This window comes from Eptesicus fuscus, chromosome 21 (genome assembly GCF_027574615.1).
Source record: "Eptesicus fuscus isolate TK198812 chromosome 21, DD_ASM_mEF_20220401, whole genome shotgun sequence".
Lineage (NCBI taxonomy): Eukaryota > Metazoa > Chordata > Mammalia > Chiroptera > Vespertilionidae > Eptesicus > Eptesicus fuscus.
The window spans coordinates 29,940,587-29,953,634 of NC_072493.1; the positions used below are offsets into that span (position 1 = coordinate 29,940,587).

At 41.2% G+C, this 13,048-nt stretch overlaps 1 protein-coding gene and 1 long non-coding RNA gene across 6 annotated transcripts; one reads left to right on the forward strand and one right to left on the reverse strand.

Moving 5' to 3' along the window:
* On the reverse strand, nt 1-10,290 carry ATMIN (ATM interactor). 5 transcript variants are annotated; one of them, XM_054710481.1, is made up of 5 exons: nt 9,931-10,002; nt 6,650-6,884; nt 5,406-5,531; nt 4,435-4,634; nt 1-3,650 (listed from the first exon to the last, which is right to left on the reverse strand). In XM_054710481.1, the coding sequence occupies exons 4-5, from the start codon at nt 4,626-4,628 to the stop codon at nt 1,841-1,843; spliced, it is 2,004 nt and encodes a 667-aa protein (XP_054566456.1). In that variant the 5' UTR covers nt 4,629-4,634; nt 5,406-5,531; nt 6,650-6,884; nt 9,931-10,002; the 3' UTR covers nt 1-1,840. The 5 variants fall into 5 exon arrangements, with proteins under 5 accessions (XP_054566456.1, XP_054566458.1, XP_054566457.1 ...); XM_054710483.1 differs by having other exon boundaries at nt 6,650-6,767; nt 9,931-9,945; XM_054710482.1 differs by lacking the exon at nt 9,931-10,002 and adding an exon at nt 9,584-9,598.
* Nucleotides 9,839-12,965, forward strand: LOC114230896 (uncharacterized). Its single transcript, XR_008554924.1, has 3 exons — nt 9,839-9,954; nt 12,414-12,525; nt 12,647-12,965. It is a non-coding gene; the product is annotated as an uncharacterized LOC114230896 (long non-coding RNA).
* The last annotated feature ends 83 nt before the right edge of the window (nt 12,966-13,048 follow it).

A 13,048-nucleotide genomic window follows, 5' to 3' on the forward strand; every position in this document is an offset into this window, starting at 1 on the left:
GAATTCTTACTTTTGTTTAATCACCGAATTTGAGTTTTTACAAATAATTCTTAGAACAAGTCAGGTAACTAAGGTTTTGGGGAAATAGTGCTTACTTACACATGAACTATTACACGCTCCATTTTCTATAAATAACTCTATTGGCTGGATTAACAAATACTGTCACAGAAACAAAACAAAAAAATTTAAAGCCATAGATCATTGCATTTATATTTACAAAAGCCATAAACAAACATGCATTTCTCCTTTACTAGGACTTAAATAGGTGTTTGGACATTAAGGCAGCAATGATTCTAAAACAATGAAATGTTAATTAAGGCTTATGCTTGTTTTGAAATCCATATTCATAGGCAACTGTGACCAAAGCAAACTTTTATCTACCAGGTGGAGTTCAAGATATGTTCTTTATCCATAACGAACAAAAATTCTATGAAATAGGAATTAGCAACACAACTTATTAGTCCCCTCCTTAGGTTTTGAGGATTTAACTTTCAGCGGCACAAGCATGTGCCACAGAAGGAACAGAGCATTTGTTTGTTTTGGTGAAGTTAAAAAACCTACAGGCTGCACTAATTTTTATTTGCCTGGAAGTTGGCCAACAATCAAGAATTCAGGATCTCCTAAATATAGAAAATCCCCAAAGCATACTTGACCATTCTCCCACCTCAAAATAGATGATTATTGAAGCAGTCTTCAACTCAGTTTTCTTTGAAGACTGGCTGGTATTACCTTTTCTACACAAATAAAGCAACAAAATGCAGAAGCTGGATCTATTATGTAATTGCTATCCTCAAGGCACAAATACTACCTACTAGATCAATGTCTTTCCTTGTTCAAGGAAAAGATGAGAGGTGAAGAGTCACTTTAATATAATTGTTGATTGCACTCTTCTCTTTCAAGATGCTATGAAATTTAGGGGGTATGTCTCATATATATATATATATATATATTCAATAAATGTTTAGAGTGACAAAACTCAGATCCAGCCTGTGCACTTTGACAAAGAGCCAAACAGCTCTGGAGCACACCCTGGCCTACTGTAGAGAATGGGAGGGGATGTTTGTAGGGCACACTTGGTATGGGCTAATAGGCATGATTCCACGATTAGAAGATCACTATTTACACCAAGTACTTGCCACTACTACTTTAAGCAGTAATTTTACAACACTTCTGTACTTACATTGGTATCAATAATAGTTCACGTAGAGAAGGGATGGCAAGGACTACATGAAAATTTGTCTGAAAAGCTAAAGGTAGATGTAGTTTTCTTTTGCGTCTGCAATTCAGAAAAGAGGTAAGATGTCAAGCAGCTGAAGATGCAGACAGTAGGAGTCTCAAACCACTTATGCATAGGTGTTTAAACCTGATGGTACAGCATCAAATTTCTTTAGGTATTACTATCAGGAAAAGGAATTTCTAACAAGCATTGTAAAAAATATTTTAGGTGTGATTTAAGCAAGTCACACTTTGACTAAAATATTTTGGATATTTGAAAAGTCTGTACCCTGGTACCGGGTAAGCTTGGCTTTAGCTAAATGACTTGATGGGTTTTAAAGGTGTGAAATCCCCTTCCCCCTTCTTTTTTTAAGATGGAAAGACTAGCTGTGAAAGGGCAAATGTAGGCAACACAATACAATCCTTTTTAGGTCAACATCTTCACTTTATAATACACTCACATTTATACACAAATTTCATGTTTACAAGTACAAAAGGCAAAGAACCTCAAAGAACGGAAGAACTGCATATTAACTACATTCAACAGAGTTAATACTGTTGTCTCCACTCCCCATTTTCTAAATCAAGGAAATTGTAAATGCCATTCCACACATGGACTTCACTTTTAGAAGTTGGAGACTGTGTGTGGTTCTGCACATGTCTGGGTTTCTACAGAGCTGAACTGAGATTCCATCGTGTTCCAGGCCAAATCGGCAAGAAGGAAGTCATCCATTGCTGTTTGTGTTTCATTGCTGGTGAAGAACAAGCTCCCCAGGGTTTCAAAGCCAGAACGCATGGTCTGTGTTTCTATACTATTTAACTGAACCTTGCTTTCTAGAGCAGATATGTTTTTAGCAACGGAGATTCCTTCAGTTTGGGTCTCGGTGTCAGATGAATCAGTACTCATGGAAAAGCTGGAGTGTTTCAGAATACTTCCCAGAGGCAGATGAGGGCTACTGTCTAAAAAGAAGTTTAAATCTGTCTGTGTCTGCGTGTCAAACATTTCAAGGCCTAAGAAATTAGAATTTCCCCTATAACTGTAGGGTTGGGCAGAGGTGTCTGCAAGTAGGAAGTCAGTTTGGGTCTCTATGTCCAGTGATTCTAAGACTGGCTCAGTGGTCATGCTGCTAAGCCCACTCTCTTCAGTTTGAGTCTGAATATTTGAGGCCGAAAAGAACTCTTCGATATCAAAATCAATTGCGGGATTCTGGGTTGAACCAGATGGGAGCTGGCTATCAGGTCCAGTGTTTGTGTCAGACAGAAGACTACGATTGTCCAGTGTCTGACCAGGCAGATTACTAGACAAGATGTTTTCTAAATCACTTAATAAATCTATAGTTTGGGTCTGATTATCTGTCATGTTCTGTGAAGGAAGCATACTGTTCTGTGCACTAAAGTTTATAACTGGTGCAGATTTCTCAGTATCTTGACTTAAAGTCTTAGGGTGGTTCTGAGGTAACAAACCATGAGTAACAGTCTCTCCTACTAAGTTGCTGCTTATAATACTGTCTGTAGCAATACCGTATGATGAATGGACACTCTCAAAAATGTCTCTGCACATTACAGCTTGGTCCATTTGTACTCGGTCATCTGTTGGACTTCCCATTCCACTGGTTTGAGTTTCTCTGGAGATTCCACCTGCCTGGAAAGAGGCATCTAAAAACGCATCAGTCTGAGCAGCTCTAGATGAAGTTACCTTAGAACTGGGCAAAAATGTCTGAGTATGAACACTAATGGGAAGGGAAACTTGAGAACCAAAAGTCAAATCAGTTTGAGAACAAGACGATACAGAGGAATCAGGGCTGACCCACTGTGCAGAAGGTATAAAGTGTTGTGTGGCATAAGACAGATCTGTCTGTACATTGATTGAAGAAATGCTGTTCTTTTCACATGCGTTCCCTAGTTCTTGTGGACTAGATGAATTTTTACTCAAGTTCACTTGAACACCTGTACTAATTGGCTCAACAGCAACAGGATTTATAATTTTTGAAAGAGGAAGGCTCTCCTTAAGAGAGCAGGCTTCTGAATCAAGGCCAAGAATCAGAGTTCCTACTGACAAGGGTAGTAAGTGCACAGCACCGGAGGCAGAGCCCTGATGATCAACACCTAACACTACAGGCTGGGCCGAGGAGTCAGCTGTAGGCACAAAGACAGGCATGGGAGAAAACTGCATAACAGGTAGTTTAACCAAAGCCACTTTGGGCTTTGGTAAAAGCAATTTCTGAGGATATTTTGGAGCTGTTGTAAGAGTCTGCTTTCTGGCATTAGAGCCACAAGAGTCTTCAAAAGAAGCTTCTAGCTTTATTTCTGAAGTTTCTAATTCTTGAGTGTCTGGTCTCGGGGTTGGTTGGTTGCTCAAGGATTCAATGGTCTTATTGGACAACTTCTGGTTGTGCACGCAGTTTTCCATTTTTCTTTTCTTACCAGGTGGGTCCCTGAAAATGACAGAGTAAAAAGAGGTCAGAATCAACCCAGTGAAGATAAATCCCTTCTTTTACACCTCTTTGAGAACTGAGCCTGCTGTATGGCAGGCAGAAGTTCAGGAACATGCAAACAGGGAAGGAGAAAGCATACCTTTTTTGTGGAGGGCGGGGGAGACACAGCTCTAAGTACTAGAACTTAAATTAAATTTGTAAGCATAAGGATGCTAACAGATTAAATAATGCAACTTTTATCATTTCTAAAGTAGGAAGCTTATATCCCAAATATAAATCTGGCCTTTAAAATGAAGTATAGCCATGGCTGGATGGCTCAGTTGGTTGGAGTGTCTTCCTGTATACCAAAAGATTGCAGGGTTTGATTCCCAGTCAGGGCACATAGTTAGGTTGTGGGTTCAATCCCCAGTTGGAGTGCATACAGGAGGCAACCAATTGATGTTTCTCTCTCCCTTCCTCTCTCTGGAATCAATGAATAAATCCTTGAGTGAGCATTAAAAAAATAAGTAAATAAAAAAAAATAAGTAAATAAATAATGAAGTATAGTTTCATGTTAAGGGACCCTCAAAAGGAGTTGGCAGAAAGAATAAGGAAGAACAACCGGGTTAAGTAGACATGGATCCTTTGTTAGTACTGCTACCATTTCTGAAAGTTCCCTTCTTCCATGTCTTACCTTTTTCCCATTATTCTTCCTTTATTCCTACACTAACAGCTTTCCAGGAAGTTTCATCTGAAACTCTTCCCACAGCTATTGACTTTTGGGCCACCATTTCTTCCCCTTTACCTGTGCTCCGCAGGGATCTCATGGCCAGTTCGGTAGATGTGGGACTGTAATGCAGTTCTACTTGCATAGGGACAGCCACATGTGCACTGGAAGGTCTTGCCACAATCCTCTGCATGTCTTTTCAAGTCCCATTCAGTGCCATATGAATTGCTGCACTTACTACATTTATGCTTCTTTTCAGCGTGCATTTTCATAAAGTGCTAGGAAGAACACAAAGGAACCAGAATGAAAAACTGCAACTGCTCAAAACATTTCAAAAACCATCAACATACCCAAATTAACAATGATTTTACATGATAAAACACAGCAGTCCAAATCAAAGAATGTAGAAGCCGGCAAATTGCAGTTTATCATATGCCTCTTCGCCCTATCACTTCTACTTTGTGAAAAGTGTGGAGACAGTTTTGGAAACAATCCATATTACCCAGCATTTAGGTCCTGATCTTCAAATAAGTGCTGCAGGCAGAATAAAAAGTCTTTGCAATACTTTTTATAGGACCCCCTCCAGCAAACCCTCTGGGAAGTATTTCAGCTGCCAATTTCTTCCAGTCCTGAATCACCTCCTGTCCCAGTTGCTGGGCCCCCTCCCTCCCCTTAAGATAGCCGTTTCTGAAATTCTGCCTTATCTTACTCCTTTGGGAGAACATTTCCTTTGTGCCTTTGCTTGTCTAAACTTGGAGGCACAGATTCACACAAGAGATAAGAAGTACACATGTTCTCATTCTTTGAATTAGCCATTTTCTCTTTCTCTCTGAATCCACTTCTGGACATCTTTCTCTCCAGAACAAGGCATGTCTCCTTCACTTGCATTATACCTTACTCACATTTTCCAATTGGAATACTTTTGGGTGGATATCCTCACACAACTTGCTGCTCAATTCTCTAGTTATGTTTGGTTAAGTAATTAGAATGCACACTAGGTTTATACCATTTGCATTTCATCCTCAGAGAAGTATACTTAAGTAAAATACCTGTTTTACGAGAGAAAATTGAGAAAATGGCCTGTCAGGGCCTCTAGGACATCCTTCAATTGGACAACAGTAGAATTTTGGTACAGTTTTCAAATCTTTTCTTATTGTTGGATTTACTATGCCATCCTGAAAAAGAAAAATTATTTTAAATAATTATTTTCAAAAAATCAATACAACAGACTGGGAGTAAAAACAAGGAATGACTAAAGATAGGGACAAGGGATCTTATTTGGGAGATTAAAATATTCTAAAACTGAATTGTGGTGATGGTTGCACAATGCTAAAGTAAGTGAATTATTCACTTAAATTAGGTAAACTTTATGATGTATGAACTACAGCTCAAATCATGTTGTTTCAAATTCTATCTATTCCTTTAAACTATCCATTCTAAACCTACAATCTCTTCCCTTTGTGGATGAAAAAGGGGTTCTGTAACAAATCTAACAAAGTAATTTCCCAGGGTGATCTGATTATACATCCCTAACTGGGCAGGTCATGGATAGTCATGCCTCAGGTCTATAACTTCCCTAGTAAAAGTTTCTCTCTGCAAGCCCTGTGCATTGTTTTTGTGCATCTAGGTTAACATCCCTGTGAAATGCTGCTTTTCATCCCTCAGATCCAATCATAAATATTTCCCTGCCTTACATTCTCCCATTTTCATGTAATCTTCTTTACTTCCCTCCTTAATTCCCAATGTATAAAAGATACTGCAAACTGTCATTCTGAAAAACATTCTCCTCTGTTGAGATTTTGCTTCTAGGCATGTCTTGTTTGGGGCACATAAACTCTTAAAAACTCATAAAAATTTTCTACAGGTTCTTCAAGTCAACAACTTGAAGCCATCTACTCTATTTGCAAAGTGGTATATTTACAGTTTATCAGGCTCAAGATTTCTATATCATCCTTAAGTCTTCCTTTCCTTTTTACCTCATGCCCAGCGTCTTAGTATGAACTCCTAAAAAAGCCTTAGTTGACTATGATGTTGGCCTTCCTGATAAAAAGCACTGTGACTTTCTCCGATTATCACTCCGCCCCTAAAGTAGCTAAAGTTAGTTGACACAACTTTTATATAGCATGCTATGTTTGAAATTTAATGATTATTATAAAGGGCAGTACTAACAAAGCTTTAACTAGTGTTAGGAACTCTTCTAAGCACTTTATATATATTAACTTGTACATAATCTTAATAATCCCTTATTATTAAATGTGATTGAGTTTTTGGCTAAAAGTTTTCAAAGTCAAACCTCAGTTCTCGGATGTCTCCCATCTCGAACAATTCAGTTCTTGACCAAATTTTTCAGAAAAAAATGTCTCAATTGTTGAATAAAACTTCGGTTCTCAACAACCCTTTCATGCTGATACCTGTATCATCAGTCATGGGTCTCTCAGGCGAAAAAGGAGAGAACGTGCAAGTATGAGTCAGTTTACTGCTAAACCTCAAGTTGTTAACATCTCAGGAAATTTTGATGTGAATATTTTCTAATGGGAAAAAATAATGAGAGAGAATCATTGATTGGCTGCCTCCTGCACACCCCTACTGGGGATCGAGCCCTCAACCCGGGCATGTGTCCTGAACAGGAATCAAACCAGTGACCTTTTGGTTCCTGGGTCAACCACTGAGCCACACCAGCCAGGCCTCTAAGTCATGTTTTAAAAATATCAATGTTGCTGGATAAAAGGTTCTCTAAGGGTTCTCCTGTCCTTTTCACTGCTTTCAATCACAACGAATAAAATAATTTCTAACAAACAAGAAATGCCCATTTACTCCTACTATTCCTTTCCCTGAATCACCAGCTTTCATTTCTACATGGATCCCCCTAGGCAAGGCTGAACTAGGATATTTCCATATTTTCTTATTGGATATGAAATATAGACATATATCTTAAGAACCCACATAAAACCAAAATGCAGCATGTACCCTTTACCTTACAATCCCACTCTTATCCATCATCTTTCAGAAGGGCTTGTTAATCATTTATGTTAAGGAATATTTGGTTAGAGGCAGGGTATCTTATGAAGAAAGATTAGAATAGAATTGGAACCATATAGCAACTAACAGGGGAAGGAATAAAAATTATCATATTTTGAAAAAATAAAAATTAGGAGAGGAACTAGAAATATGCAAGTAGCTGTAACCAAGAGAATGAAAGGGAAAATTTCCACTGAATGTTATGCAAAGTGCCAACCAAATATACTCAAGATTAGCTTCAGAACAGAACTTGGCTGGTAGTGGAGTCTCTGGTCTAAACACAGACTGCTTTTAAAACCATGGGGAACTCCCAGTCAGCCCTTATCATGCCTTCTCCTTCCAATACTTTGAGAACATCAAGTGTCAAAAGTAATGTTTGAATTCAAGAGCCTCTATTACGGATCCAGACTAAGAATACAGACTTGCCTCTCTGAGGCATTACCATATGGATATGGTTTGAATTCAAGAGCCTCTATTACGGATCCAGACTAAGAATACAGACTTGCCTCTCTGAGGCATTACCATATGGATATGGTTATTTTGTCACATAGGTCACTTTCATTAAAGAAAGTGGACCTCCTCCCCAAGACATCAGATGCCCAGAGGCTGCTGTGTACCATGGTTAGAAAGGCAGAATAAGTCAGGAAAGTGAGCCTGTTTGACAAGAAAAAAACCAATGATGGTTCTCAGCGAGATTTCTTTAATTCCTACTGAAACAGGTCTCCCTAGTGACTTTGGAAGGAAACTCAGAAAAGCCCATTTTCATTGTTCAACATTTTTAGTTTAGAGAGGGATCTTGAGTGCTGTCTTCAGAAAAACCTGAAAAATGAATCTGACTAGAACTGAAGAATGACATTACTCATGTTCCAAGCAAGGGAGGAGATGTATACTCTGAAAGGCTGAAGTCCAAGTAAAGATCTGTCAAAGTTTGTATTTTCCTTAAACATATTCCTCCTCCTTAGGTCTATTATATCTTCTGTATTGGTATCTTCACAATTCTGAACTTTACATATTTAAAAAACATAATTAGAAATAAACCTATTACATACATACTATCAATATCCTGGAGAGTAAGTGCTAATAGCTTCCTGCTAAACAGATGCTTCATAAAGTCTTGAGAGAGGTAGAGCTCCAGACAGCAATTCCAGAGAAAAGAACAATATAAAGTGTTAAGACGTGCTTCCTAGAGTGCTGTTCGGCCAACACGAGGACGGTCCTCGTTAGACTGGCAGCTTCATTTGTGCTCAGAGATGTAATATCTGCCTTAGCTATGGGACGAAGGTGGGTGATGGCGATTGTATATGAGCTAAAGAGAACCAAGGGATTAGGCTGTAGAATTCCTACAAATGTATATTCATCCACTCAAGTTAAAATACGGTTAAGGAAAATAAATACGGTTAAGGAAGGGAAGGATTTAGTTAAAAGTTAGCATGAAAGAGAAGCCCATTCCCAGAGTTACTTCACTTGTGTTCTGGAGGAAACCTCAAACTCCTCTGAGAACTGCAGCCCCACCTGCAGGGTCTTCCTCAGCACGCCTCCCTGTGCATTTCCTGTGTGGGGTTCCTAATCCTCCTGTGAGGAGGCAGGTGCATTTCTCTTCAGTTGGTGCCTATTAAAAGATTCCTCTTCATGGGCAACACATCTGCCATAGCTATTAGACTGTCTGCTGTTAAATTCTTATCAGAAGCCTGATCCTAAGGACGTTTCCAAGGAGAAACATGCAATATACCAGGCAATTTAAGCTTTCTCCTTAACCAGTTCAGACTGTCAAAAGCTCCATACTCACAAAACTGCTTTCAGTGACTTAGGGTTTCAAATTATGTCACTGTTGGCCAAGAAGGGCTCTAAGTGGTGGAAGGAAACCTCCAATTATAATGACTGGGAAATTATGATTTAATAGGTCTGGGTGGGACTGAACGTCTGGATTTTTAATAAGCCTTCCACAGATGTGCATTAAAGGTTGAACATCACCGCCCTATTTTATATGGGGTGGAAGGGATGCTCAGACGGGAGAAATCCCCCTTAGGTCTCAGCCAGGTCTGCAGCTAGCTCCCTCCAACCGCGGGGCCGGGCCGAGGCCCGACGGAGGTCTTGTGGGCGTGGTGGAAAGCACTGGGGCTTCAGGACCAGAGACCAGGTTTAAATCCCTGCACTACTCAGGTTCCGTAACCTGTTTCTCATCAATGGGATGGGACCAGTAGGTCCGTACCTCACGAAGCTGCTGAGAGAACTACCGAGATCAACGCCCGGGCCGCGAAGTTAGAGGCCGGTAGTCCCGGCTGGTCCGACCGGCATGACACAGTGTTTTCCTATTATTACGCGTTCCCGCTTCCTCGCTCCCTCCTTCCCCGGCCGGGACGCCCCCCTCGGTTCGGCCCGTCCTATGTACTTGGAAGCCCCCTCGGATGCAGGCCGGCGGAGGCTGGACTCACACGGCGCATTCCAGACCCCGGGCCGCGCCGTGCCGCCCCGGGAGCAGGACCCGCGCCCACGCCCCCGAGCGAGGCGCTGTGTCGGCGCCAGGCCTGAGGAGGCGCCGTCGGGCGGCGGGCTCACCTGCAGGCGGTGGCTCTTGACCAGGTGCATGTTGAGCGCGGGGCTGTTGGGCAGGATCTTGCCGCACCCGCGCACAGTGCACAGGATGTTGGTCCGCACGGCCCGGGACAGCTCGCTCACCGACGGCTGGATCAACTCCCCGGCCGGCGGCGCCGGACCCGCGGGCTGCTGCTTCGCCGCCGCGGGCCGGGGCCGGCTGCCCCTCAGCCGTCCGGGTGGTCTCCACAAGCCCGAGGCGGCGGCGGCGGCCCCCCTCGCGGCCGCCGGGACGGCTGGGGCGCCCGAGGCCAGAGCCGCGGGTCCCGCCGCCGCCGCCTCAGAGGCCGCCATGGCTCCCGCACTGCAGTCGGGCCCAGCTCGCAGGCCCCGCCTCTTAACACTGCACTTCCGGCAGGGGCGGGGCCTCCAGGCTTATTAGCATCCGGTCAGGTTGGGCTGGACGCGGCGCCCCCTGCAGGTCAGCAGGGAGCTGCTGCCAGGTGAGGCGGGAGGGTTGCAAAACTTCACTAGGATTCCTATGAACAGGTAGAAGGTATTGGTTGTGCTTCCAAGAAACTTGACATCAGGCAATAATTGGAGAAGAAAAAGTGACGCGTTCAGAAGTTTTACTTCCCAAAGATTAGAAATAACTCAAGTGTTCAACAGCAGGACAGGCAACTCTATGTTAATTATAGCTATATTTCATTTACTGTTTACTATGTGCCAGACACTGGAGAAAGCACTTGTCATTTAGTGTCCTCAAAACAGCCATAGTGGGTATGCACTGTAAGTTTTGCAGAGAAGTAACTAATTAGCCCTAGATCATATACAAACAAAAGGATTGTTATAATTGTCAGAATTAATCATTTTAGGGAGGCTGGATTTACTTGCTTGTATTTTAAAGGATAAGATTCGATTACTATTTGGGAGACAGTAGAGCTCAGGGCAGCATTCTAAAACCTAAGTACCTAGAGGGACTAGGTAGGTCATGTAGATGAGACTAGTATGTCAGGTATAGACAAAAGGGAGGGGTAAGGACTGCAGTGAAATGAAAAATAAATCCTTTGTTTAAAGGGGAGCAGCTGCATCTCTGATATCACTAGATTTGTTTTTCAATATATTTATGTGAAAACATTCAACATTTATATATTAGCATATGTATTAGTTTTCTATTCTGCAATAACAAATTTCCACAAACTAGTGGCTTAAAACACAGATTTGTTATTGTTGAAGAAACTCAAAGAGCCTGGAGGTGTTGGCTGGAAATAAATGAAAGGACTTATTCAAGGGTCTTGGAGTTTGCAAGCTGGGAACATAGCAAGGCAAAAATGTGTTCCAAAGCAGAAAGAAAAGTTAAGTTCTTATAATAAAAAGTACATGCTTGAGAATTATCAGTCCTGCATTCTTAGCCTTACAACTGACCCAGGATGATTATCAGTCATATGTCAGGGCAGTCAGGGTGATGGATGCCAGGAGGTTTGGTCACATCCTTTGGTCTGGATAATGGATGTCAGGTGGATATATATGTGAGTCCTTTAGAGGATAAACAGAGGGTTATCTAGAAGTCCATTTGTAAATCCAAGCATTGACACAAGACTGAAAAGTTAAAAAAAAGTTCATGTTCCCAGGTTAGTTAGAGCAAGAATGGAATCTTTCATGCCTCAAACTTCATGTTAATTTTTAGCAGCTTAGTTAAAATGACTCCATCTTATATATTCCCCATCTTCACTCTTTCTTCATTATCTTACAGTTCTAGAGATTAGAAGTCTAGAATGATCCTAGCTACCAATCTAGGATCAAGGAGTTGGCAGGGCTGCATTTCTTCTGGAGGCTCTGTGGAAGTAGCTGTTTACTTGCCTCTTCCAGCTTCTCAAAGTCAGTAATGGTGAGCTGAGTCGTCATGTCACTCTGATTTCTTCAGTAGTCATATGGCCTTTTGCTCTCTTCTCTTCCACTTTTGAGTACCTTAATAATTACATTGGGTCCATTCAGGAACTCTCATTTGCAAAGTCCCTTTGCTTGTAAGGTAACATACAGATTCCAGGGCATCTTTGAACAGGGGGTATTATTCTGCCTACCAAAGGAATTATGATTTAAAAAGTATCGTGGGCCAAAAAAACGCATATCTATGTGTGGGACAGGATCCATGGACTATTGTTCTTTTCAGCGTGGAGACTAAGAGTACAGGCTCTGAGGTCTGACTCCTGTAGTTAACTAGTAATGTGGGCTCAGCCACTTACTAGTTAGACTAAGCTTTGTTATTCACTTAAGTAGGATAAGACTAGTAATGATGCCTGACTTAAAGGATTGTTATGAAAATAAAACAATGCATATAAAATACTTAGCAGTGTTTGCCATATATTTAAGGGCTTAATTAATGTTAGCTAGTATTCATTTTTAGAGATTCTACCTAATGTAAAATTAAATAAATTCCTAATTAGAAAAAATTCAAAAATCCCACTGCATTATTCTGAAGCAATTTCTTTTCCCTAATTTTACATTAGGCAGTAAATACCTTGGCTACAGAGGTCCTTGGATGTATATTTACTGCTCCATCTGTTCTCAAGACTACATTTGAATACAGTATGTGTGTCTGGACCATCAAGCACATAATAGGTAAGAGTTCCTTGTATTCTCATTTCCTTAAGCAGGTACCCCTGTCTGGGAGGGCCTCAGTGTGCAGCCTCAAGTGATTCCACTATAGACTGGATAATATGATTAGCATCTTCTCATTCAGGTCCCAGTTGCACACCCTTGCCAAGCACCAAGGAGGGCTGTGAGCTGTGAGAAGCCAACCCAGGAACATGCGGCACCTCTGTGCAGACCTAACACAGCCATTCAGGCACCGAGCAGAAGTGCCTGCCCTGTGTGCACAGATGCTTTTAAATCACAACAGTAATCCATAAGGAAATTAGCATTAAGTCCTTGCAGACTCATTGCCTCAGTCTGAGATAACCGAAGTGTCTTTGCTATTGCTAATTAAATCTAAAAACATATTTTTCACATAAAATACCTACAGTCTGTAGAAAATACCATTGTATTATAAAGCATACTTTAACTCCTTTTTTCTGATTGTATTTATGTATCTGTACAATAAGTCTCTTTTTTATTTTCATCAAAAGTAACTTATGTATCAGTT

Excerpts from the sequence above, each read along its gene's own strand:
- ATMIN (XM_054710480.1), bottom strand. The coding sequence starts at position 10,260 with ATGGCGGCCTCTGAGGCGGCGGCGGCGGGACCCGCGGCTCTGGCCTCG. Across the intron at positions 5,532-9,930 it reads TCAAGAGCCACCGCCTGCAG|GATGGCATAGTAAATCCAAC; the intron begins GTGAGCCCGCCG and ends TTTCTTTTTCAG. Across the intron at positions 4,635-5,405 it reads AATTTTCTCTCGTAAAACAG|CACTTTATGAAAATGCACGC; the intron begins GTATTTTACTTA and ends TGTTCTTCCTAG.